Below are 27,367 nucleotides of genomic sequence, written 5' to 3'. Positions count from 1 at the left end.
GTGCGTGATCATCCTCCTCTAGTCCCTGAATGAAAACATCAGTTGGCCCCATAATTTTACACTTATTAGTAGGTAATAGATTATCCTATCATTACTTTGTCACAAACTCAATTAATTTAAACCCAAGGACAAATTAAATATGATAATTTAAATGTCTAGTTCAAGAGGTTAACCGATACTCTGAATTTCACTCAATGTTCAATTATTCTTCCCTCCTCTTTGTTCCAGGTTCAAAGGGAAGGGAAAAGGAATATGGTAGGTGGATTGATTTCATCTCTCTTCCCCTTCACCCCACCCGCTCCCAGGCCATTGATATAACTGAATTTTAGCTGCTTTGCTCAGAGGCTCACTGGGAGATAGAATAGGGCAAGCTTGGTGCTTCTCTCCCAGGGCTCTTTCATACCCCTAGGCTCTTTCATACCTCCCACCCCCACCCATTGGTCTCCCTTGACTCTGTAAGTGGATATGTTCCAGATGGTTACTTACCCAAATTCTAAGCATCTACCCTTTGGTTTCTTGTTGCTGGGTTTCCTCTGCCCTACCAAGGAATCCTATGGAACAGTGAGACAGGATGCAAGATATTCTCCACTGGAGATCTCCCCAGGTGGCCATTTCGGACCCATAGGCAATAGTTTCCCATCCCTTGACTGAAAAACTCTGGGAGTACAGTCTCATGCCAACATCACCTAACTCCTCTACCATATGATGGGTCGACCTGGTTCTTGTCTTAGGGCATTCTGCCATCCAACCCCTCAGGTCCAGGGGTTATGTAATAACTCCTCTTCTTGGAGAGGTGACAGAATAGGTATCTTGTGACACCTTTTACTCTCAAAGTGGGCAAGAAGATGTTGGACTCACAGAACATGTGTCAACCAAACTTCACATGGCAACTTGACACCTCCCTTAGGAATTCTATATTTATTTAACCAGGGACCTAATCAGAACTGCAATTTTACCATATTGTTAGAGGAGTTCTTCACTTAATAAATACTTGGCATGTAATAAATGCCAAATAAATAACTATTTTGTGATGAAAATGAGAATGAATCCTAATTCATTTCAGTAAGTATTAAATTCTTATCATGGGCACTGTGAGAATAAAAAATGGGTAAGATACTGACCCTACCCTCTGAAAGCTCATGGTCTGGTAGGAAAGATAAATAGATGTTCTTATTTGAGGAGAAAATGGTAAATAATATAGTAGAGGTTAGGATAGTAGAGAGTAGAGAAAGGAGAGTTTGGAGATTTGGGGAGTTCTCTGCCTTAAACAATTATGGATCTGTGAGGAGATTGTACTCTTTTTAAATATAAAAATCTTTGATTTCCTCCTGTATCTGTCTGCTTTATCAGTTTATACCCTTAACTAAGTGACCATAACTGCTGTTAGTAATGGGCCACCTAAATGACTCATGGACCAGATCGTCATAGATTTGAAACCAGGAAAGCTATTCCAAGCTGCAGAGGTCTTCAGTTGGGATGGTTTCTGACAAATCTTGTATTTGCAGGATGAAGTACTGTTCATCATCAGCTTTCTAATCATCGCTCTATGTTTATTGAGCTCAGGTGTCTGTGTGCGAGTAAGGAAGTGTGATGGGAGCTACAGTTGAAAAAGAGGATTATTATAAAGAACAGAGGGGTCATTAAAGCTCTTGAGCAGGAAGAAAGATTAGAATGTCACTTTAACCTGAAATTAAGAGAATGGGAGCAGGGAAGGACTGCGTACAGGCAATCAAGACGGAGGTTTTTTTCTTTCTTTCAGAACAATAGGATTGAAGTTTGAACAGGAAAGAGGCATTAGGAATGTAGAGCATAGGAGAGGTAGAATGGAGAATAAAAATGAAAACTGTTTTAAAGAATCAGGAGGGAAGAACAGGTGGCTTATGGTGCAGAAGGAAGGTAACTGGGTGGGATGATGGGTGAAAATGATTTTACTTTTAGGTATGCTCAGTTTGAGGCTCTGGTGGAATCTTCTGGTGATAGGCAGTTGTGAATAGAAATGTAGAACTAAAATTCATGGCTGGCCTTAGTGCTAACAATGTGAATTAAGGAGTCGTATCTATGAGCGTGTTCTCAAAGAACAGCAGTAGAGAAAATTACCTATAAAGTTCATTCACCTGAATTATTCAGGTCCCAACTCTCCCTAATTTTTTGGTCAGGAATAACACACATTAATGGCTTATGCAACCTGCACTTAGAGTATATACCAAAAAATCAGTATATAATTTCTATAAGAGGTTATAAAGCTAATTTTGGAAACATTGCATTTAAAATAACACAGACTCAAACATTAGACTTTGTGGAAATTAACAAATACTACCCAAATGAGAACGAGCAAAGGCCTTTTATCCCCCAAGCTTTTTATAGAGAGGGAGTTAGCCACCATCCTTCGAATTTAGCAAAGACTCAAACACGAGCAGGAGGGTGTAAAAGCTTTAGACTGGGAAAAATGAAAGGCTTCAGATATGCCCTGATTGGAGGCTCTTTGGCATATAAAAGCTGGTGGCAGGCTAATTAGAACCAGAGTATCTTCTGTGATTTGTTAGGGGAGCAGATTTGGCTTTCCCTGATAAGTCCTAAGTTGGAAAAAAAGGACAAAAATCAGGGAAGCTGGCAGTTATTGATCAAGACCCAGCTGATTAGGGCCAATTGCTGCAGAGGTTAGAGTTTGGCTTCCTGGGCTGGGTGCTGCAGGTTGTGAATTAGAGTTCTATTTTTTTCCAGATGGCCTCATCATTGTGTATTCAGTCTCTCATGGTAAAATACGTTCAGCTTTTAAAAATTCATTATCTTCTCATTTGCTTGACTTTCTTGGCCACCACTGTCCAATTCTCATATGCTCAAAAGTCACTTTCTGAGATATATATTTGAATTGGTTTTCCAGCTAATCCCCAGTCCTTTTGTACTAAATATTTTAAATCTTTATTGTCAAACGATAACGAATACCATAAGAAGTTAAAACCATACAGAAATGTGTAAAATGAAAGGACAATTCCTCTTCTCTTCGTGCCAGCTCCTGAGTTCCACTCCTCAGAGTTAATCGCTATTAGTGGTTACTTATACATCCTTGTGGAAATGGTCTATGCATATGTAAACATATAAATTATATATCTATAGTTGCATATTTGTATAAATTTTTAAAAATTTTACGCGATTTGGGATTATACTCTAAGAACCCTGTTTTTCAAGCTACTTTTTCTGGTCATCTTTGGACATCTTTAATATGAGTCAGTCTATCTTATTCTTAAATTTAAAGTTTTTGTTAGATAATTCCTCAATCGGCTATGGAAAAAAATGGCCCAGTTTATCCCCTCATCAAGTGTTTGAGAGTATTTTGTTTTTCACATTTTCATTGACATTAGATATTTTTCCTGATTTAAAATAAGAGGATAGGTACTTTAACTTGAATTTATCTTACCGTCAGTGAGATTAAGAACATTTTCATATGATTTATTGGTCATTTGTATACTCTATTTTTCTGTCCATCTTTCCATTGAATTCATTTCCAACTTCTTGTATGTTAAAGAAGTTAGCCCTTTATTTTATCATCTGTCTTTTCACTTTGTATATGGTCTTACTTTTTGCCGTACAGAAATTTGAATGTTAAGTACTTAAATTTATGAAGTTTGTCATTTATTTGAAATTTTTTGTCCTGAATTGAAAGGCCTTCCTGTTTTGCTATTTTTTTGTTTGTTTTTGTGTCAAATTCTTCTGTTTCCTAACAGAGTTGCATAGAATATAATTGGAAGAAACTGGTGTGTCTGGTATTTCTTTCTGAATTAATACACTTAGTTATCTCAGAGAAGTTAATGAAAGCTTTTGGGCTAGAAGCTTTGAGTGTCTCCAAGTATCCCCTAATGGTGAGAAGAAAGAAACTGGAAGCAAGACAGAGATATTAATCAGCCCCTGTCTTCTCAGGCAGTCTTATAAGTGCACTTTTTTTTTTCTTCTGGAAACAATATTTGGTGGTTGCCACCTTATCCTGGCATTAATTGCTATAGCTCAGAAACATTGGTGACAGGAAAATGTAAGCAAGACATGGGTTTAGGGATAAAATGGCCCTCTTTGGGGGCACATCTCATACTTGGATACTACCCTAAAAATATTATAGCTTCCTAATTGCCCCAGATGTATTTGAAGGGAATGATGGGATAAGGATAGAATGGTCTAATGAGTTGAGAATTGCAGAAGGGCAGTTAGGAAGTAGAGAAGATGCTGTTTGATTTGGTATGTTCTTTTGGTAGGTCTTTTTCCTTATCAAAAGGACAGCCAGTGACTGCTGCTGCTATTGCTATAGGCTACCACCAGTGGAACATCAGGCCTTCTTTATGTCCTACCCACACATTCTGAAGTTAGAAAGTTAAGTAGGCACTCTTTTTTTTTTTCCCCAGCAGCATGGCTTGTATGATAGTTTGGGTTTGTGGGTAGACCTGACCAGAAGCAAAGCAGGAGAGAATTTTAGGTTTCCAGCTTCCTCTTTAGCTCTGTAATTTGCTGGGTGATAACAAATATCAGAAAAATTCTCCCTTTTTAACTCTGAAGCACATCTTTCCATGTCTTCCTTTTCCAAGAACCACTGTTGACCTAGTCAGTAATTTAGGCAATGTTAAGATGGTAATCTCTTTGGAAAACAGTAATTCAGCATAATAGAGAGGAGAGGCTGCTCTGCCATCCTCTCTGCTGCAGATGACCTTGACTTGGTATCTTTGGCCTTACTGTCTGCTTCCTGGACAACTAAGGGCTCACTCTCTACATCCTGTATCTCTTTATCACTTTGTCCTGGCTGGGAGTAGAGGCTCTAGAGGCTGAGTCATAGCAGCAGCAATCTAGCCAATCCTAGGAGCTTTTATTCCTCTTTTGTCAAACATCATAGAGAGAAAATGAAATATTTAGAGTCCAACCTCTTTGAATGCAAAGGATACTCTGTATTTGTACTCCTAATAAGCATTCCATCTAGAATATAGGAGGGCCATTTGGGGCACAAAGGATTCCATTTCAAGAGAGATTTCACTCTGATGTTGAGAACTCAAGATACGTCCTAACCACTTCTTGTCTGTGACCATGACCATTGGATCGATTGTTCTAGAGAAACTACAATTGAGTTTCTTAAATTTAGAAGCTTACTACAGAGAGTGCCATTCTTCCTTCCATTAGCCAGGAGCCTAAACTCAGGATTTTTCCAAAACAATCATGTTGACACATAAAACCAGTAGACGTTTGATGAGCCAATATTTATTTTAAAATTAATAAAAGTAATTACCATAGAGAAGAAAAAGCACAGCTAGATTCTTCAATACTTTCTTGCCTTATTCATATAATAGATATTTAGCCCTTACATGTCAAATACTGTGCTAGGAGTTGGGAATGTATCTGGGATAATAATAGTAACTATACCTAGCAAATATTAAGCTCTTAACTCCCTATTAGGCATTGTGCTAAATGGCTCACATAGATTGGATTATCTCATATAATTCTCAAGACAACCTTGTAATCAGGTTGATTTGTAATCTCTATACAAAGATAAGAGAAATGAGTTTTAGAGAAGTTAAATAATTTGTCCAGCAGCATACTGCTAATAAAGATTAAATCTTGGCTACAAACCCAGTGTACTCCCCACTTTTTAATTGTTTACTGCTGTTTCTACATGAGGCAAACAAGCCCCTGCCCCCATGGAGCTTATAGGCTACATGAGAGAATATTTTTCTTCAGATAGACTCTTAATTTGTCTCTGGAGAGATGTGGAATGTCCTCCAGCGAAAGCTTCCCACCTTCCAGCAGGATTTAGGATGGCCACACATACTCAGTGGATGGAAGTCTCTTGATAACATGGGCACCTTTTATTTTCTCTAATCACATTCATTTCTCCCATCTCCTGTGTCCTTCTCATGTCCTCTTCTTTGCATCCTTTGCCTTGTCCTTCTGCCCTCTTTCTTCGTTGAGTGTCCTCCCCTCCACACTGGTTAATTTTTACTTTCTCTCCCATCTAGACAATTACTAGATTCCCTAAATACCATGCCATGCACTTTTGAGGGAAAAAAATGGAAGGGAGGGAAATTTTCACTGGAAATGAAATGAGCTATTGATGGATGTCTTAGTAAGCCTAGGGGGTCTTTCTTCAGCATTCTCTGGCATTTAAGGGACTCGAGATTCCAAAAGCACATTCACTCCATTCTGCTGTTGCTAATCTCATTTTTTCTATGATTAACAACCCAGTTCATTATGTTTTCAGCTCACATTAATCTTCTCTTCTGTGAGTTTGGTAACATTTGGAGTCATTTCCCTCTGTATTTATCCATCTGGGATCTTTAGAAAAGATAAGTTTGCAGAAAGTCATTTGTTGCTCATGCAGAAAGACATTTGTTGCTCATTGCTGTAAAACGAATGAATGTTTCTCCAGTCTTAAGAGAGAATCCTCTGAGGTTAGCCATGCAGTCCCTCCACAACGCAGAGAGCCCCCTCCGTGTACTTCCAAGGGGTCCTCCATTTGGGACTGAGCTGCAACATAACAGCATCAGAAATTACAAGCAATGCTCCCTGGATCCTGACTGTCCTCATATAGCAGATGGAATTGGGAGAGAGCTGTGGGGGTAGCAGAAAGAGTTGCAAGATTAATGAGTCAGAACAAAGTCGTTGGCTTGAGTCCTGTCTCTACCACCTACACGCTATTTGACCTTGGGCAAGTCACCTAATCTCTCCAAGATCCACTCACCTCCTCTGCAAATCGGCCCCAAAGATGCATGTCCTCTCTTTTCTATGTGAGAGAGTAGTTTTGAGGGTTAATTTATGTTTTCATTTCTGTTTTTGAGTAAGCTCATAACTTTTGCTCATATTACTTAAATTTTATAATTTCTGAGGCTCCTTCCAACATTAATTTTATATATATATGTATGCGTGTATATGTACATATACACACATATATATGTATATATGATTAGAAAGAAAAAATAGGTTATTGGGGAAGACTTAGAAACTAGTATTTCTTATTTCTCATCTTATATTTTAAAAAATGCTTGGAGGTATGTGTCACATTTGAAGATCTATTGGGGAGGATAATTGTCATTTAGAAAACAGAATCCTTTGGAAATTCAGTTAAGGGCATCTTCCCAGGTATAATGTAATCTCAAGAGGTCACATGGGAGGCAACTCTTTTGGAAATTCTGGGCTATCAGTCCCTAGCAACGTTTTGTTGTGAAGGCTGGAATACATTCATTCATTTTTTAATTCAAGTAAGATGTTTCTCTAAAGGAAATATTCCCACTTGGAAATTCATTCAAAAGCCATGACGGATATTGCTATCTATGGTCATTACCTGTGAAATTTTAGTGTTATTTCTCATTGCTGCCCAAGTGCAGGGTTAAATTGCATTAATGCATGTGTTATTGTAAGAAAAGAAAAAGGTGAAATTGAATTTTATTGCCGTAGAATTTAGAATGTGTTCAGGATGCGGAGAAGAAACAGGAGACATGAGAGAAATCTGAACTGTTTGCTCTAATTCTGTACAACTGAAACAAGGCAATATAATTCGGAAATGTTGTCAGTTATTGACAGTTTTCTACCCTAGCACCTGGGACTTGAACGGGAGACTCCCATTACACAGGTAACTCCCAGTGGTATTGGTGGAAATTACCTGCATAGCCAACTCTACTGCCTACACAGGATGCCAGACGCCTAAGGGCACTTTTAATTGCAATGTGCCTCCCTTTGCAACAGAGCTAATTGCACCTGCTTCCCTTTCTTTTAGGTACCCAAGCAAGGACAGAAACAATAAAGAGACACGTGTATTAGTTGCAGCCTTCTGAACCACGCAAGAAGGGAAACAACGGTGTGGACAGGGCTGGAACCGTTGCTACGCTTGCTTGTTGGAGTAAATGAGGAATGGGTTTGTGATTATGCTGACATTCCAGCATGAATCTGGTAGACCTGTGGTTAACCCGTTCCCTCTCCATGTGTCTCCTCCTACAAAGTTTTGTTCTTATGATACTGTGCTTTCATTCTGCCAGTATGTGTCCCAAGGGCTGTCTTTGTTCTTCCTCTGGGGGTTTAAATGTCACCTGCAGCAATGCAAATCTTAAGGAAATACCTAGAGATCTTCCTCCTGAAACAGTCTTATTGTATCTGGACTCCAATCAGATCACATCTATCCCCAATGAGATTTTTAAGGACCTCCATCAACTGAGAGTTCTCAACCTGTCCAAAAATGGCATTGAGTTTATCGATGAGCACGCCTTCAAAGGAGTAGCTGAAACTTTGCAGACTCTGGACTTGTCTGACAACCGGATTCAGAGCGTGCACAAAAATGCCTTTAATAATCTGAAGGCCAGGGCCAGAATCGCCAACAACCCCTGGCACTGCGACTGTACTCTCCAGCAAGTTCTGAGGAGCATGGCGTCCAATCACGAGACAGCCCACAATGTGATCTGTAAGACTTCCGTGTTGGATGAACACGCCGGAAGACCATTCCTCAATGCTGCCAATGATGCTGACCTTTGTAACCTCCCTAAAAAAACTACCGATTATGCCATGCTAGTCACCATGTTTGGCTGGTTCACCATGGTGATATCATATGTGGTATATTATGTGAGGCAAAATCAGGAGGATGCCCGGAGACACCTTGAATACTTGAAATCCCTGCCAAGCAGGCAAAAGAAAGCAGACGAAGCCGATGACATTAGCACTGTGGTATAGTGTCCAAACTAACGGGCATTGAGAAAGAAATTTGTTTGCAATTGCAGTAGAATAAGTGGTTTACTTCTCCCATTTGTTGTAAACATTTAAAACTTTGTATCTCATTTTCTTTTGAATTATGCCACTGTTTAACTTTTAACAGACAGGACAACATAAAAAATAATTTTAGTTTAGGTGATCCACCCTTTAATTATACCCCCGGTGGTATATTCCTAAGTAAGCTACTATCTGAATATTAGTTAGCTCCATCTCACTATTTAATAATGAAATTTATTTTTTTAATTTAAAACCAAATAAAAGCTTAACTTTGAACCATGGAAAACTGAGTGACTTATTGGGCAAGAGAACAGTATAGTCATTCCATTGCTTTAAAGTGAAACAGACAACCCTTGTTATCCTAAAGAACTATCATAATGAAAGATATGTTATTAAGCCCCACTGTACACTGGGGAGCCACAGCCAAATTATCAACCAGATAAAGTATCTGTCACACTTTAGAATACTGAGCCTTAGCAAACCCAGGTATCATCCTGCAGAGGAGGCTTAATAAGTTGGGATGCTTCTAGGTGTTTGCTATCTAAAAGTCTTTTTATAGCTAAACACACCACTTCTATAAAAAGGTCTTTGTATAGCTAAACACACCACTTCTACTCTATGCTAGACACATGGAAAAGAAAAAGACAATTCTTTTCTCAACATTACCCTGTGTTGGACAGGGGCGTGTGAAAACATAGAACGTCCTAATAGTCATGTAGCATAAAATGTTTGCAAGCTCTTTGCAAGACATTTTTATATTATTTTTATGTCTCCAAACCCTCACTGCAAGAGGAAAAAGAGACAATCATACCCCAGTTATATAGGAGGAAACTGCAGGTAAAAGGGGTTCAATGACCTGCCAGCTAGAAAGTATCAGAACTTGAATTTGAACCAAGTCTTCCTCTCTTCAAAGACTGAGGTCTTCTCATCATGTTTCTACTGGGTTGGTTTATAGAGGTATAACGCACATATTAAAAATGTGCTCATATAAGTTTTAACAAAATGTATATACCTCAAGATATTGTGTCCCTGATAATTGCTCAGAGATAAGAGAAACCTCATTCAGTTATTGGAGTAGGGAATCGTGGTTTGGTTTGTTTTGGTTTGGTTTGGTTTGGTTTTTGGTTTTGGTTTTAAGAGACCATTGCAGATAATCCTTGAAATGTGGGTGGGATCTCATTAGTTGGTGTTGTACCCAAGGAAGGTAGAGGAAGCACTGAGAGCAAAGGGATAAACGTGTAGGGAGGTATTTGGGCTGAAGAAGTCTGTGTAGGGGAGAAGTGAGAGACAAGCTGGAGTCATATCATGAAGATCTCAGTTCCAGACTCAGGAATAAAAGTAATGATAGCATTTATGGAACACTTTTCTATGCACCAAATACTTTTTTATGGTTGTCCTGGTTAATCCTTACAATTACCCTATGAGGTAGTCTTTTGTGAATGAGGAATCAGAGACACGGGAGTTTAAATAATGTATTCAGGATCCTAGAGCTTATGAGAAGTATAGCAGATATTGAAACCCAGCGAGTCAACTCCAGAACCTATGGCCTCTTAAACACTGCACTGTATTGCTTTACATTCATAGACTTTACTACATAAAGTTGCTGTTTCCCTAGACCTAAAGGTTTGCAGACTTCTAAGTGATGATTTCATTTAAAAATAATAGCAAAAATAGCTCTTCGTGGGGCTTAACTAGGAAGGAGGTATCCTTTGCCATTTTGACCCAGGTAGCCTTCTCCAACCCATATTAGGTTATCTTTGGGCCTCCAGGAATCACATTTCTGCCCTCAGAAAGCACTACAGTTTCTATCCATATCAATAGTATCTTAAAGGGTTACCACATGGACCGTGAGTGTCAACCAATCCAAGAGTGGAAGCAGGTCACTCATAGCAAAGTGGCCAGGCTACCTGTCACATACCCTAAAGCCATGGGCTTTTCATGCCCATACTAGCCTTCCTAAAAGGTATAAATCTGAGTCTAGAGCCCTGAGATGTAAAATTCAGGATATAGACCTCAGAGTCCTGCATTCCAGAGAGAGAAGGAAGCCAGACCGTCTGCTTTTGCTGTCTGGATTTAAAGGCCTTCCAGTGAATTTGGAGCTTTGCTGAAGATTTAACGCCCCCTAGAGGACAACGTTATAATATATCTGTAAGTACTACCTTGGAAAGATACCCAACTGAATACACCCCTTTTCCCCCCGAAAGAATAGGAAAAATCAAATGTTGGCTAAGATAACTCTTTAAAATTTGAAATAAACTGTGTTTATTTGAGTGTGCGAGTCACATTCAACTTAGAAAAGCTCTTACAAATTACATAATCCATTCCAGGTTGCTCTTTCTAAAATAATCTTTATATTCTTATTATTGTATTAATGGACAGTTGCTTTAGTCAAGTGAAAGTGTCTGCATAGGAAAAATCTCTGAGGAGTGTTGTATAGTCATGTTCTTCAGATGTGATAAAGTTAACTCCCACATTTTAGTTTGTAATTCTCTGCATATATAGAGTTAAGAGGTGCCTCCTAGGTTAATAATCATTCCCCTGCCTGATTTCTATATGTGGATTTTTAGTTAATAGTGACATAAGTACAAATGCTTTAAAAAATAAGTTAGCTCCATCTCAGTATTTTATAATGAAATTTATTTTTTTAACTTAAAACCAATTGGAGAAGAAAATTATTATTTTTTAAATAAATAACAGGCTGTAGGACCCTGTCATGACCAGAACTGAAAGGAAATACTCTTCCCATCAGCATGTAGGATGGGACCCTCTGGACCAACAGTGCACGATGCCAACGAGTAGGAAGAGTTTATGAAGGCTCATGGCTATACAGAAAAAGGCCTAACATGGATGTTCCGGTTTTGATCTCAACATGCTTCTTAACTTTCCAAATCTCTACAGATGTTTATGTCGATGGAGAGTTACTTATTTTAGGACACTAAGGTTTTTGAAATTAACTCTCATCATCTGAGGCACATACTGTCTTACTGCCTAAATATTTTAAATAGCAGCCTCTGCTTAACCTTCTCCTTTAGCAATATAACCTCAACCTTTTAAATTCAAAAATATCTGAGAGTTTTAGTCTAATCATTGACAATGTGCTTATCTCTGACTCAAGCAAATCATAAAACATGCCAACCCAACTGGAACAGTTTTAAGAAAGTGATTTAAAAAAAGTTATGTAATGGAAGATTTAACTTTCAAGAACATTTTGGTAAATTGTAAAGCACTGATATACAACTTCTGCCAGGTACACGCTGTTCTTTTTTATGTCTTTTTCTGATTACCCACAATAATTCTTGTTCTGACATCAACAAGCATAAAGCAGTCTGAGATGTGGGTAGGCTTTCCTTATTGTCTCGTGACTTTCAATTCATATAGTAAGTTCTTTCATCTACCTGGCACAATTAGAGAATGAAAAATTCTACTTAGTTGAATGTTCAGGGTACCAGAGATAGGCGAACTCCTAGAATGTCAGGACTAGAAGTGTCCTAGAGATGACCAACCCACTGATTTTATAGGTGTTGTAATCAAAACCCTTGCATGCTTGGGGATTGCCTCTCATGTGTCCATAGTCCCCACCCAGTGCCCCTTACAGGTTACCAACCGCTCCTTCTGATAAACTATTTTCCAATCTTCAAAGAAACAGAATAGCATAGTAATATGCACCATGAAAATGTCACTGGCTATTGGCAGCCATTTCTTTGAGGATTTGGAAGGCATGTATGGTTCCTACATTGTCATAGAAATATAATAAAGCATATCTATGATTCTAAAATCTTATTTCTTCAAAATATGATGAGAGGATCTGTTTTACTTTCAAAAATAGCTCCTGGATAACATGCTCAACGCTGTGCATGATATTGTTCCCTGGTGGAATAATGAAGAAAATGATTCTGGTACAACTTCCTAGGAAGGAGGAGTTGATTAGCATTTGTTTCCTTGAGTAGCAACATAAACTCTGAGTGGCCAAGTGCAACCCTGCTGGCAGGAAGGGAGTGAGTGTCCTCCATTTCCAGAGCTCTTGTCAGCCTGGCTTCCCAAAAGAGTATCATCGATTCATCAGGTTTGCTGGGTCTGACCCAAATAAAGCAAACCAGAGGCAAACTCATTTATTACGCATTTGTAAATACCCTCCCTAGCCCTTTCCCAAATCCAAATAGGTGAATCAGAATTTATGGAAAAAGAAGATATGAATTCCCTATCCTACATTTGCCCACACTCATTTTATGGGTGATCCCAAATGCACCAAATAAATTAGTGGGTCCCATAGACACAGCAGGGAGCACACATCAAGATCCAAGATTTTTTCCTTCCAACCCAGGGAAATTATGATCTTGAGGCCACAAAATGGACATAGAGTCCCATGATTTTATGGGGAATGGAGGTGACAGTAAAAGGAAATCCACTTCTATTAATGGAGCTAACTTCTTCAACATTAAAAGAACCAGAGCTAGTATGAATCACTTAAGAATGTGTGTGTGTGTGTGTGTGTGTGTTTATTTCCAGGTGTATCCATTGGGGTTACATGGGGAATTGGGTTCTGAGAGCATCAGGGAAAGAGATAATGAGAACACTGCAAACAATATCTACCTATCAGTAATTTGGTCTAGAGATGACCCAGGTTTCGGGTTTCTGGGGAAATTATTAATATATTTTCAAGGCTGTCCCCAAGTTCAGTGAAAACATTCATGCTTGTCACTAATGGTAGCTGAGTTGATCAAGTTTGTGAGCTGTGCTCCCCCAATGGTTGATAAATGTTTTGAATTTCATTCGTTATTTTCAAAAAAATAAAATAAAATTCAATGTATTTACTTTCTTTGCTGTGGATATATGAGCATCTAATTGACAAAAGTTTTCTAAATCTGACCTTAAAACCTAGGCCTGGAAAGAATACATTATAGGTCTCTCTGGAACTGGGACTAACATTCTATTTTTTGCTATGACATTTCATTAGTTTTTTTCTTCAGAGAAGAGTTTGAAAAATGGAAGGCAATCTAAAATCTGGCTGTTGATCTAAAGATTAACAAGCCATCTGTTGAGCTAATGGCATTGATTGCTGAATAGATTTTAAAATAAAATGGCCCTTCGGGAGTACGATGCGGCTAATCCAGCTTCCTTAGGATTGACCACATTTCTCCTGGAAAAAATATATATAAAAGATGCTGGTTGGCTTTCAAAGCCTTTCCTCCTCACAGACAGTCTTGCCAATTCCCTGTCTCTCTGAGGAACGAGCTGCAGTAATGAGAGGAGAATGTGAAATGAGAAACGAAGAAGAAAACCTTGGGAAGTGCTACCTAGAAGCAAGGATTTAGGGGAACAGATAGGACTGACTTAAACTTACATTTCAGCACTCCTTCCTCACACCGAAACATACACGGAGGAATTCCTGTGTGTAAATCACAGACACAGAATCTCTTACAACTAAAAGAACCTTTTGTCCAATAATTCCTCCTCACCTGAACAGCCCTTACCATTTACTAGGCATAGTTTTCCTTCCCTCTGTCCCTGCCTTCCCTAGTTCTCACAACAGCCCTGCCAAGCAGACATTGTCCTTGTTCCTATTTTACAGATGAGAAAACTAAGACCCAGAAAGTATTCTGCCCAGGATTACACAGCTAATGCGTATACAGGAGCTAGATCTAGCTATGTGCAAAGTCTTGTCTCCACTTAAGGCACACTTCCAAGTTCTGCATCATCTTTATGTTTTATGAAGTCTCATATTCAGGCCCATGATAATACACAGAGAAGAAGGTAAGACATATTTTCTCAATTTGCTCAAGAGAGAAATGAGGTTCAATGGAAAAAAAAAAAACCACACAAGCTTTAGCTCACTCAGCCAGTTGGCAAAGCCTGGTGTTTGGGCATCACAACAGTTCATCCCCTTTCCACATCCATCCCTCTGGTCCCAGCCCTGAGGTCCCATGTGCAGACAGTAAACTGTGCCCTTAGGAAGGGCAGACACATATATAGCACTTGACCATTGGAATAATGACTCTTGGTTCCACCATTGTTTCTGTGACGGTGGTGAGGATAGTGCCCAATGAATGGTTTTGTGGCAGCCACATCTCCCCTCACTCATTTCCATGTCCACCAGCAAAATTCCAGCTGGCACTCCTTGCATGCTTTTGCATGAGGATTTTCTTTGACCACAACAGCACACTTTGCCACTTACACAGAAGGTTGGGGATGCCAGGGAGTTGCCACCCTCTAGGAGCCACCCTTAACCGATGATGACAGGGACTTGGTGTATGAACATCTGCTCCCTTGCTGTTGGAAGCATGCATCCTACTCTGCATTGCATAGTTTCCCCAGCACAATGAAGTTCTCCTTGCCCATGGTGTAACAGGTTTGGTGAGGCACTTTTCCTCCCTTGTCTTGTCTTTACACTTCTACATTTCTACATCTCATTCTATATTATCTTTGTCTCCTTCCAAATAAACTCTTTGCACTTAAATTCTTGTCTCAGTGTCTGCTTATTGGAAGAACCCAAATGAAGATACCTGAGTATACCCTATACCAATGCTGTCTATGCATGTCTGGCTAGACAGATTGAGACAGCTTTTGAAAGGTATAAGTACCTATACCTTCCCCGGACCTGCTGAACCGAAGTCCCTGGAGGTTAGGTTCAGGCCTCTGTGTTGTTTGTTGGCTCCTCTCTACCCTGGAGATCTAGGGTAATCGATCAGTGATCTGTGACCAATACAGGATACTCTGTATTAGAAATTTCTTCTTAAAAAATTGTGCTTAACAAAACTTCGCTCCCTTAAAAAATTGTACTGCTATCTCATCGTGGAGAGTGTCATGTGAACCCATAATAAATTTCTTCTTTTGCCTCACATACCAGGAAAGTAAGAGGAAAAAAAGGAATCTGTGCTTCTAATTTAGTAATTGTATATCATCTCATAGCCCATCTAGCTACAGTTTAATTTCCTGTACTTTTGATCTACTGTGATGTGTACATCATCAGTTATTTCCATTATTTTCAATTTATTATTTGCGTTTTCTATTTTATTCTATTTCTTTAAGACCCCTCAAACTCTTTATGTAATGAAACAGAAAAAAGAATTACGTTTATTTGCCTTCTTTTACATTTCCCTCAAATTTATAGATTGTTCCAGATTAATTTCCTGTTCTTGCTTAAGTTCTGATTTCTTATCATTTGTTTCCCCTTGCTTTCATGTTCCAAAATGTTTGATATCCAATCATCCTTTTCTGTGAAACTACACCTGAATCACCAAGGTTCAGGATCAAGCATAAGTTCAAACCTCACAATCCCACAGCCCTCAGTAGATTTTTGCCATATGATTCTTCCATCCACCTTGGAAGGAAGGAGCTAGCATCATTTTCCAAATGAAGAAACTGAGATTCAGAGATGCTAAGTGACTCACCAAGGTGTCTCCAGGTAATAAATGAGAGAGCTGGGACTTATAGGAAACTCTCTTGACACCAAAGCTCATATTCTGTTCATTTCTCATTTATGAGACAAGAATACCTTTGGAGATGCCTCAGGAAATTGCAGGGAGAAGGGTAATGATCTGGTTCAAGAGAACACTTGTTTTTGAGGGTGAAAAAGTTCACATTCATCTCTATTCCAAGACGGCAGATTATATTGTCATTGTTTCTGATATAAAACAACAAGTAAGCATTTTATCGTTTTTTTTTTTTCCATTTACTCTATTCAATTCATGTCATATGTTATCAGCTGAATTGTGTCCCCCTCAAAAGTTATATTTTGAAGTCCCAATATCCACTATCTTGGAATGTGGCTATACTTGGAGATCGGGCCTTTAAAGAGAAAATAAGGTTAAATGAGGCCTTTAGGATGGGCCCTAATCCAATATGACTGGTGTCCTTATAAGAAGAGAAGATTAGGACATACAAGGAGACAACAGAGATGTGTGAGTAAGAGGAAGGACATGGGAGGAAACAGCAAGAACATGGCCATCTGCAAGCCGTGGATAGAGGCCTCAGAAGAAATCTAACCTGCTGGCACCTTGATCTTAGACTCCTGGAATTATGGCAAAGTAAATTTCTGTTGTCTGAACCATTCAGTCAGAGGGAGTTCATACCTTGTTCGACACCTGAGAATCCACACTGGAGAGAAACCCTATGAATGCAATGAGTGTGGGAGGGCCTTCAGTCAGAGCTCGCACCTTAGGCAACATCAGAAAATTCACAAGAGGGAAAACCTATTAATGTAAAGGACCGATATTTATATGAAATGCTAAGGAAATAGCAAAACACGAAAAACTTTGAATAAAAAATAAATATCAAATGGCTAAACAACAACAACAAAAAAGCCTTAGCAAATTAATATGCTATATTAACCCTTGATTTCCAGGGAGAATTTTGGAAAGTCTTCTTGAGAGGCAATATGAAAAGATTCAGGAAATGCAATTAATCAATTAATGCCGTCACATATCTGGATCTTTCTGGGTTGCCCTTAGTTTTTAGGGACAGTTTTGGTTATGAAATAGATCTACCTCTGCCTTCTGGAAATGTCCCCATGATGAAAAAGTACAATAACTCTGAGAAATGAGGATATTCATGCAGATATATAAAAGCAAAAGAGATAAAATGAAAAAATGATCAAACTGTGCTGGCTTCATTTACAGATAACTGTAAAGGGAAAAATGGCCATAGGTAATGAAACATCTTAATTGGAAGAATGACATTGTTATCTGTGTGCCCCATATTTTATTACATTCGAATTACATCTGAATTCCTCCTCTGCCTCCTGTCCTAGTTTCATTAGGAATTTTCCTCAGTGCTAAAGATCCCAACTATTCCATTAAAATAGTTGTCCTTAGGAGTAAGACTTTTAAAATAGGAGGGTTTTTATCAGTTCCTTTTTAGCAATTTTCACAATAGATCAGCTCAGTCTGCAATGCCACTCATTTGTTCTGTTAGGGGCTCAGGGAACTCTGACCGGGATGGTAAATGGTGGCTGTTGCCTCTTACCTCTCAAAGAGCAATAAAAACACTGTAATTGGAATTGGCTTACCATTTGATCAATGATGCACTAGCAGCAACTACAGTTCAGCTAGTAAGAGACTCAAGAGTCTTCATCTGTAGGCAAAAAACAAAAGACAGAGACATTGAGAAGCTTATTAGAAAACAGTTCATTGGGCCACAGATTCAGCTACTGTGAGAGCCTAACATGCAGAGGGGCCCAATTAACCCTATGTTTTAATTTGCCTTGTGGCGTGGTAAAAAAGAGCACAGGGCTTGTTTTATTTTTCTTGCACAATGAAAAGAATTTCAAAGTGTAAAAATCTGAGAATATAGAATCATGTAGAAAATGAGAGTAATATCGAAGAACACGAAGAAGAAAGTATAAATTACTCCAAGTCCCACCGCTCAGAAATAACTACTTAACATTTTGAACTTCTACCCCTCTCTCTCTCTCTCTCTGTACATACATGTATGTGTATGTATATATATACACACACATATGTATATATACATATACATATGTATATATACATATATACATATAACATATATATTATATATATATATATATATATATATATATACACACTATGTGCATATGTACTATGCACATTTTTCAGTACATTTAATGGCTCCCTGTTTACCCCTCAATAATGTCCAGGCCAGACCCCTTCTGCTAACACGTCCCTTCCTGATCGATCCTGTCCAGTTTTCCAGAATGATCTCTTGACTCTTATTTCTATTTCCAAAACCCACTAGGTTCCTGCTTCTCATATCTTGAATTCCTGGAAACTACCCCCGCCTCTCATTGATCTTTTAAAGAGTTCCAAGCTGATACGAGAGTGTGATCAACTGTGCATTTCTGAAAGCTAACTGGCAGCAGTGATCAGAATGAATTGTCAGAGGTGGGTGTGGGGTGGAGGATAGTGGTGTGGGGAGGACATGACTGGAGATGTAGAGCCCAGGTATTGCACTGAATTCAAGTGAAAAAAGGTTAGTGGCCGGGGCAGGGATTGTGGCAGTGGGAATAGAAAGTAGGTAGATTTGAGAGATGTTTGGGAAATGCAATCAGACATGTGACAGATGCTGTTATCATCATCATCACCATTATCATCATCATCATCTTCATCATCACCATAGTCATAGTAGCTGTTATTGTGGTCATGTTCTATTCCTAAAATTTAATGATTATACATGAAAATAATGGACTCAATGAGGCTTCATAAAGCCAGCCTAATTCTCCTAGCTAGACAAAATGGTTTCATGGTCAACTTTAACCTGAGGTAGCTAAAAATAGATTTGATTTGAATTTCATTAGAGATTAAATGGTCTTAAATCTTTTCTTCTGGTTGTCAGAAAAGGATGAAGTTCATTTTATCTGAAGACCTCTTTTAATGAAGGCTTTAAATCAAAAACTGCACCTGCCTGTCACCTCACAGGATGTGACTGAGCTCATGTTAATGAGCTTTATTAAGTTTCTTGTTTAATTCTTGACCTGAGAGTCATAATCAGCTGGAATCTCTGTTTTTCTAGCTCCTCCCACGTCTCCACACATGCGGGGACTCGTGTTAGGAGGCCTGGGAAACTTCTGAGATTGAGGAGATTAAGATAGGAGATTCCTGTACCTTGAGCTAACGAAAGGAGATAGTCTTTAAAAGTAGGTGGAAGTAACTGAAATATTCTTTCCAATACCACTCAAATGTCATCTCATAGGATCTAAAGGGCCAATTAAAATTATTATATTATTATAAAGAATTATAGTTTAGTTGTCAAAAACTAAGATGAAGTGCATTGTTTTTAAGACACAATTTAATAAAATGCTCCCTGGGGCCCTTTTTTGCAGAAATTTAATACATGTCACAAAATAATGAAAAAAATTATTTTTAGCTGATAACATTTATTAAGCAATTACTATGTGCCAGGTATCATGCTAAGGACTTTTTGTGCTTTTCTTGGTTACTCTTCAGAGCAACTTTCTGAAGTAGATATTATCATGATTTACATTTTACAGTTGAGGAAACTGAAGCATAGAGAGATAATTAACTGACCTGAGGCCACACCTTCTCCAAGGTTCAGCAGGGATTCCGGTATAAGCAATCTGACTCCAGAAGCCACATCACCAAGCTGCAGCTTCACAGTGCTGCTCCATGCCAAGAGAACACGGGTCTACATATTTCATCATCATAATAATTAACATGGGTTTATTCAGTTAAGCCTGAAAACATTATCATTTATTATCGTCCCCATTCTATAAGGACCTATACCCAAAATCTTTGGTGACTCCCCAGGGTCCCCAAGTTAGGAAGGCAGACCAAGGATCATAACCTCAGTCTTCTAATACACAGAGTTCTGTGCCACATCTCCTTATGTTAATATCATGTATCACACGCCAAGGCTAGCTGTCACTTCTGAAGTTAGCTACTGCCTGTCATAGGGAGGCATAGCTGGGCATTTTGCAAATTAAAGGACATTGGACTCAATCAAAGTCAATCATTTTTATGTCTTAACCAAATTGCCATGACTTAATAATTCTCATTTATCATAAGTAATAGACTGTACAATTTAATAACTACATAAATGTTTGATTATCACCTGTATTATAGTACACCACCAGTACTGAGATTCTACCAACCATTTTAAGGCTTGACAGCTATGGTCAAGGTAAAAGGTCTTACTTAAGACAATGAAATACAATAATGATCACATTATAGGTACATGCTGAATTCTAATTCACAAATGTCTCAATTGTTCTCTATGACAGAGTGGGTGCCTTAGCCATAACATATATTCTTTTCTTTGAAAAAGTATGCAGTAAATTTAGTTTCTGACATTTCCTAAACAAGAGAGATATCTCTAAAACACAACTTTGTTACTCATCTGAAAAAAAAATCAAAACCAAGAAAAGTAGCAGCTTTGGGAATGAAGTAAACTCGAAAGAATTTTAGTTTCCTTTTTCCTAGAGTTTTAGCCCTACCTAAGTTAAATAACATTTTGAAGTGGCTTTTCATATGTATAATATAAGAGTTGGAATGCACCATGTAAAGAGCCAATAGGAGGAAAACAAAAACCCCTGTAGTATGTTGGACCGTGCTCCTGCGACTTGTAGCACCTCTTCCTCTACAGAAGTAACAGTGTGCCAGTTCAGAAACCTTAGGGGTATCAAATGCTTGCACTGGTAGCCACTGGTCTAAGGAGAATGAGAGATCCATGAGACAGACTTCCTGAACTTCCTGAAACAAATCATCTGGTAACTTGAAGCAGAGTCACCTCTGCTGACCTTCAGAACTGTGAGCAAGAAAAAGAAATGTTTCCTTCTTGTCTTAGTCTGTTTGGATTGCTATCATAAAAATAAATAAATAAATACCATAAACCGGGTAACTTAAACAGTAAACTATGAACTCTCACAGTTCTAGAGGCTAGGAAATCGAAGATCAAGGTGCTGGGAGATTCAGTGTCTGGTGAGAGCCCACATCCTTGTTCATAGATGATCATCTTCTTATTTATCCTCACATGGCAAAGAGCAGATAGAAGCAAGCTCTCTCGGAATTCTTATAACAGCAGTCAGCCCATTCATGAGGGCTTTACCTTCATGACCTTATCTAATCCTAATTACTTCCCAAAGGCCTTACCTCCCAACACCATCACATTGGGGGTTAGGATTTCAATGTATGGATATTAAGGGGACACAATTCAGCCTATAACACTTCTTTAAGCCATTGAGATGTTTAGGTTTCTTGTTATGCAGTAATATGGTGACAATAACTGACTGCTACGATCCATAAAAAATAACCCTAAAAGTTCACATAAAGGCAAAGGGATGAGCAAAAGAATGCCTTGAATAGTTTTGCATATTGTTTTAATTGAATGAACATCAATGGGGAGAAAAAAAAAATTAGTGCTACTGTTTTCTAAGCCTGGAGACCACCCTTTATTTTAATAGGATATATACTATGTGTGTGAGATGCATAGAAACGGTCCACGCTCTTCTTTTGTAAAATTCTTTGGGCAAACCATCAATACAAAATGTCACTCTCATGTATTCAATCTAATTCTCACATAAAAGCCAAATGACTGCAGGGAAAAATATCAACAAATGTTAAGCTCAGTTCTAAAAAAAAAAAAAATCACGTAGATAAGTTGATTAGAACCATTTCAAGTCATATGTTTACATTTTATCTAAACTGTCTCCCTGAGATTGCCTGAAAACTTCATGGAACTCAAGAGACACATAATCTATAGGGAATGGACTATGTTGAGATTTTGTAAGATAATTAGCACTTTGCTTAAGGACCAAAGTACTCACTATATCCAAGGGCTTCCCATCAGCGGGGCTGCAGCTCATTGAGAAGATATTAAGTAGGCAGCAGGAACATCAAGAATTTCTACTTCACTTCCCCACTCACGTTTCTGTGTTAAAATGCATTGCTCATCGGCAGTGTGGCCTGATAGAATTTGCAAAGAATCCCTCACACACTGTATCACTGCATTTGTTATAGCTATAGAGTGAGATAGAACCAACTTTGAATTCTGGCTTTTCCATTTCCTGGGATGTCACCTGGGGTGATTAAATTCTATGAACTTCAGTATCTTGGACTGTAAAGTGAGAAATAATAATAACTATCTGCTGGAGTTATTATGGAGGTTAAATGAGATGTTGTGTGACAAGTGCATAGTGTAATAGTGAGATATAAGCCTCAAGATTAAGGTTTAATATTATGTGCTGCTCTGACATCTGGTGAAATTGGAAAGGACTTGAATGGCCTAACTGCTCATTCCCTTTCTGAACACTCTGCTCCCAAGGATAAGACCCCTTAGCCAAAAAACCCTCCTTTCTCATGGGGACTGGGCGCAGTCCTTGCTTATCCCTGAGTAGTGGGCTTCAGTTTCCTGTCAGCCTACAATCACTTGCTGGGAATTAGGGGCCGTCTCATCCTCTGAGTACTACAAAGCCCGCCTCCCACAGCTTCTGGTTGTTGTCTTCGTTCTTAGGGCAACACCTGTGTAACCTTGCATGGCATGTAGTATTTTCCTCCCTGGGCTGTGAGTACATGTGACTAATAAAAGCTCTCAACCTTATTTGCCATGTTAGATATCTTGTATTTGGCCATCCCTATAAGGCGGGAATCTCTTTCTTGACAATATGGTAAAGAGGAGATGATAAAAACAAATACTTAACACATTGCAAATGATAAATGGTAAATAATGTCTTAATTTTCAAGAAAAATAAACCCTAATATATCTTTCCAGGCTCTCAGAAACCCCTTAAAGTTGCTTTTCCCAATGGAGAGGTAGTCATCTTCTGTCCTTTGTTACCCAGAAGTTGACATTTGGATGATGAAACTAAAAGAGAGGGGTACGGACCACAATTGGGGAGAAACTAAGGGAACTTTGTTCTCTATGATTCATGTTCAATGTGACCCATAATGTAAAGGAAACAGAAATGTAAAAAAAAAAAAAAAAAAAAACAAGGTTCCAAAGTCACCATAAATCTTTCAACATATCTAGGGTTTTTCTCCCCACTGTGATCCTATGGGACCAACCCAGAGATTGTGTCAGAGCATCCTGACTCTGTTGTTGGCTACATCACAGCATCCTGAGAGCTTGCTGGCCTGTGACCCTGGACGTGTACTCCCAAGTGAATGAGAAACTTGAGTGTAAAGAGGATCTCTGTGGGTTCTTAGGAAGCCAGAGATGAAGATAGCACATGCTCAGTTGCTGACGACTATTGCTTCCTACGGCATCCTTTTTTTTCTGAAGTTTCAATCATTACACTAAATAAAATGTAGTGAGCGTGTTGTTCACCACTGCTTTTCATAGCACTTAGTGCGAGGCCTCACATTCAGAGGGCTCTCAACAAACATGCGTTCAAACATAATGATTGAATGAAAGCAAACAGGAAATGAATTTTCTATGCGCCTAGCATTATAAGAGTGTTCAGGTGTATAAAACATGGTCCCTATATGTAAGGAGTCAAAAACCAGAAACCTGTAGAGGTAGGGGGAAGGCAATGTGGAAAGAAGAGTTGATGGTGGCTCCTTAAAGAAAGGAAATGGGGATAAAGTGGAGTCTGAAAGATCTGAAAAAAGAATGAGAAGAAAACAAGAAGTCAGCTGGGAGTGGAACGAGGTGAACAAATGCCTGTGCTTTCCCATTGGAGAACATACTGTATGTTTTCAGAAGTAGGAAGCAAAATATGTAGACATGAACAGGCAAATGTTGTTCTGGAGGAAATGCACGTGAGCCTTTAAAACAAATCACCTTCTATGCATCATACTCAAAGCATGCAAATTAAATCAAAGGATACCTTATAAAAATAGATAGCAGTTTTGTCCAATTTAGCTTTCTTTTGAATAGCAACATTATTAATTTTAAATGTTCTCATCTGTGAAATTTACTGTACCCAGCGTGATACTAAAATATCGTTGATGCAATGTAAATGAATTCCTACCTCAGGATAAACTCAAAAAAAGTGTCAGTTTTCCCTAGATGCTCTTTTTCATTATGTGCAGAATTAAAAAGGAGTCATGGTACAATGAAGACTTGACAAAGCAATACTGAGGTGACAAATATCTGAGGCATAAAAGTTGAAATGTGATGTAAAATATGATTACTAAAGGAAAATAATAGTACCTTTCGAACTTTCAAAAAAAAAAAATTCCATTATAGAATGAGGAAACCAGGAGTCATGCTTTTAGGAAAAGATTTGAAACCAGTTCTTTCTCTCCTACTCTGCGGGTGTGATTCTATGTCAAAATATTAGAATTAGAAGTTGAAATATAGTCTTAGAAGTGTGGATTAACGGACAAAATTACACTAGCAACCCCAAAAGAGTCGATAACCTTCAGAATAAAAAAAAATTGTTACAAGTTGAGGAACTCCAACTCTATTGTAGATAGGAAAGATACAGTCCATTTACTGATATTTTTTAAATGTTTTATGGCTGATATAAATAGCTTCTGAGTATTAATTTTTAACTTAAGTGCATGCACTCACACATACACACACACACACACACACATTATCAATTCACACACACACAGCTCCCTAGTTATTATTTTGGAATAGAGATTTCATTTTTAAAACAAACTGACATTTTATCTGTTTATGTCTGATCAATTTGTCTCAATATCTCACCATTTCTAAATAATCTGAAGTGTATAATTCCTCCTTTAGTAGATGACTAACATTGCGTGTTGTTGACTGTGCCTTTTTCAGGGATTCGGGATTTGTGATTTGGGTTTAGAGAGTCTCATTGTCATGGTAATGTAAGATGCTTTTTGAGGTAGCTCAGGAAAAGTGGTGAATGCTTTTTCAGTCATTATGATGCCAATCTATTAGCTCATAAGAAAGACTCAAAGTTAAATAAATATGAAGAATAGTTTTTTTCAAAGTGTCAAAACTTGAGAATCCAGGAAGGAAATTAAAACTTACAATAGTGTGACGTGCAGAGACACTCTAGCACATATTCCATATATAATTTTTAAAGAAATAGGTTTTTTTCCTCCCCAAATTTTCAAAGTGACAGCTTCTTTCCATGCACTCTTATCTCTGTTGCGGTGGAATGTGGCATTTGGGTTATAGGACGCTTCAAGACTTCTCAGCTTCTTTGGATCTGGAGATGAAGGGGAAGAACAGAAACAGGCAGAAAGTTTTCTATTTTTATCTGTGAAGCTTCCAGTTGACAGTCTGCTTGTAGATGATTTTTATCACTTTAAAATTTCAGGAGGACAAAGATTGATCTATTTCCTTTCTAAAGAAAAAAAAAATCCATAGCAATTGTGACAATGTTGTAGAACTAATATTCTTTCAAGGACAAACTGCTTTCACTTGAGAGGTTTCTGGAATTCTACAGCATTCTTCTAGGAGAATGACCAGGTGTCTAAAAGGTAGAGATTGTTATAACTCAACTGGAAGCCATCCACCTGGAAAACAAAAGGTCAACTCCAGGAAGACCCATCACTATGGAATCTGGCACCTGTGGTCAACTTAGCCAGGAACTATAGCTCAATTCAAGATACAGCCAATCTCCCTTTTATGCAGAACTAGCTAGGAAGGAGTTATTCTGGTCAATTAAATATGTTGACTGGGTTACTCTAAATGCTACATATTAATTCTGCAGCAGCACTTACATTGTATTGTGCATCATTCTATGCTTTTTCTTATCCCTTCAAATAGCTGTTCACTACTTGAAGTCAAAGATTTCCCTTATACTGCCTACCTCCCAAGACTCTTATGAATATATAAAGAAGTGCTTTATAAATGTATGTGTTTTATAAATATGTATTAATATGATTTTTTCCCTGAGAGTTTTCATGCTTGATTCATATCTTCATTGACAACAAGAGATCAGAGAGGAAAAGAACACACCCAGACTCCAAATATCTGAGCTGCCATGGCTGCTATTCTACTCACTCTATGACGTACAGATTCTACAATGTCTGGGGCCAAATTCTTCTGATTTCTGAAATGTAGGACTGAGGTAAACATGATGCTGCACTGAAATGAAGTTAGGATCTTTCATTGTGGGGCAGTAGCAAGTTGTCATTTCACAGAAGTGCCACAGAATCACTGTGGATCTGGCAGATGTCAAGGGTACTCAGGGCCCACGTAATTTATATCATCGACTTTCCATCCTGGCAAATGTGCATAATGCTAGATACATACCCTTACATGCTCAGCCAATGCTATTTTTTAAAGGGAAAAAATAACTCCCAAAGAGGAAGGCCTAAAACTTATGGTATATGCTATGGATTGTTTGACTCAACATAGATTTTAGCTTGCTTTCTTTAGCTATAGAATCTGTCAAACTAAAAAGTATATTTTAAAACTGTCAGGAAGTTAGACATCTACAGGTTAACTAAATTTCATTGCACAGATATAATCCCATGTGTCTTAGAGGGCCAGGGAGAAAAAGGATGCAGTGCCCACATTGGGAAGATTCAATTTTTGGCAGGCAGATATATGGTTATTCTGGACCATAGGGAATATTTAAGGTTTAGGCCTTGACATCATATTGCTGACTGGTAGGTGGTATCAGCAGTGATGCTTCTAGCAGGGAGCTCCTTGGTTTATTTGGATCCATTTGGCTACATTGTTCTACTACACTGAGTGACATCTAAGCCTAAATCCCTGTGAACTGCTTAATACCATCTCATATCTCTTTTTGATTAATAGCCATAGTGGATTCTGTTGTCAGTGACTAACAACATCAACCAAGCATATTCCATCACAGCATCCTTATGAGAATGAAAAAGAATTGCTGGATTCAGATTTAACCAAAAATTTGCAAAAGGTAAAAAGAGATGTTATTTTATTTTTTGTTAAATAAATATAAATTAGTTATGTAAAAATAAGTTATGTAAAAAATATAATTAATTCTATATAATATCTCTAATATAAAGTTGAGAGAATTAGAGTTTTTTTTGTCTATGACTGTAGTCAATTTAATGCTATATGTATGCAAGGTTTTATAGAGTTATAAAGTTGTTTTGGGAGGATAAAGTCTATTTTCTTTCAATATCTCCAAAACTTTCTTCTAAATATATTTCTTCAAATTAAGAGCATCAGCTGACTGCCAACAGTTAATAGGGATATTTTAACTCATGTTTAGGAAAGCCTCCTAATTTGCAAACATAAATATTTTTAAGTTATGATTTTTAAAATTAAATAGTGTTAACATATTTTGCCCTTCTGG

General features: G+C 38.1%; 1 protein-coding gene across 2 annotated transcripts in view; it reads left to right on the top strand.

Moving 5' to 3' along the window:
• Positions 1 to 9,004, top strand: part of LRRC3B (leucine rich repeat containing 3B) — a 78,096-nt gene extending 69,092 nt beyond the window's left edge. For both annotated transcript variants that reach the window (XM_039836725.1, XM_039836726.1), the window contains exon 2: positions 7,739 to 9,004. In XM_039836725.1, the coding sequence (XP_039692659.1) occupies positions 7,903 to 8,682 (780 nt within the window). In that variant the 5' untranslated portion in view covers positions 7,739 to 7,902 and the 3' untranslated portion in view covers positions 8,683 to 9,004. The remainder of the gene's footprint in view (positions 1 to 7,738) is intronic.
• The last annotated feature ends 18,363 nt before the right edge of the window (positions 9,005 to 27,367 follow it).

The sequence above is a fragment of the Pteropus medius genome, unplaced genomic scaffold, assembly GCF_902729225.1.
Source record: "Pteropus medius unplaced genomic scaffold, Ma_sr-lr_union100, whole genome shotgun sequence".
NCBI lineage: Eukaryota > Metazoa > Chordata > Mammalia > Chiroptera > Pteropodidae > Pteropus > Pteropus medius.
Note: the sequence above shows the minus strand (reverse complement) of the source record. Positions and strands in the feature narration are given on the sequence as shown.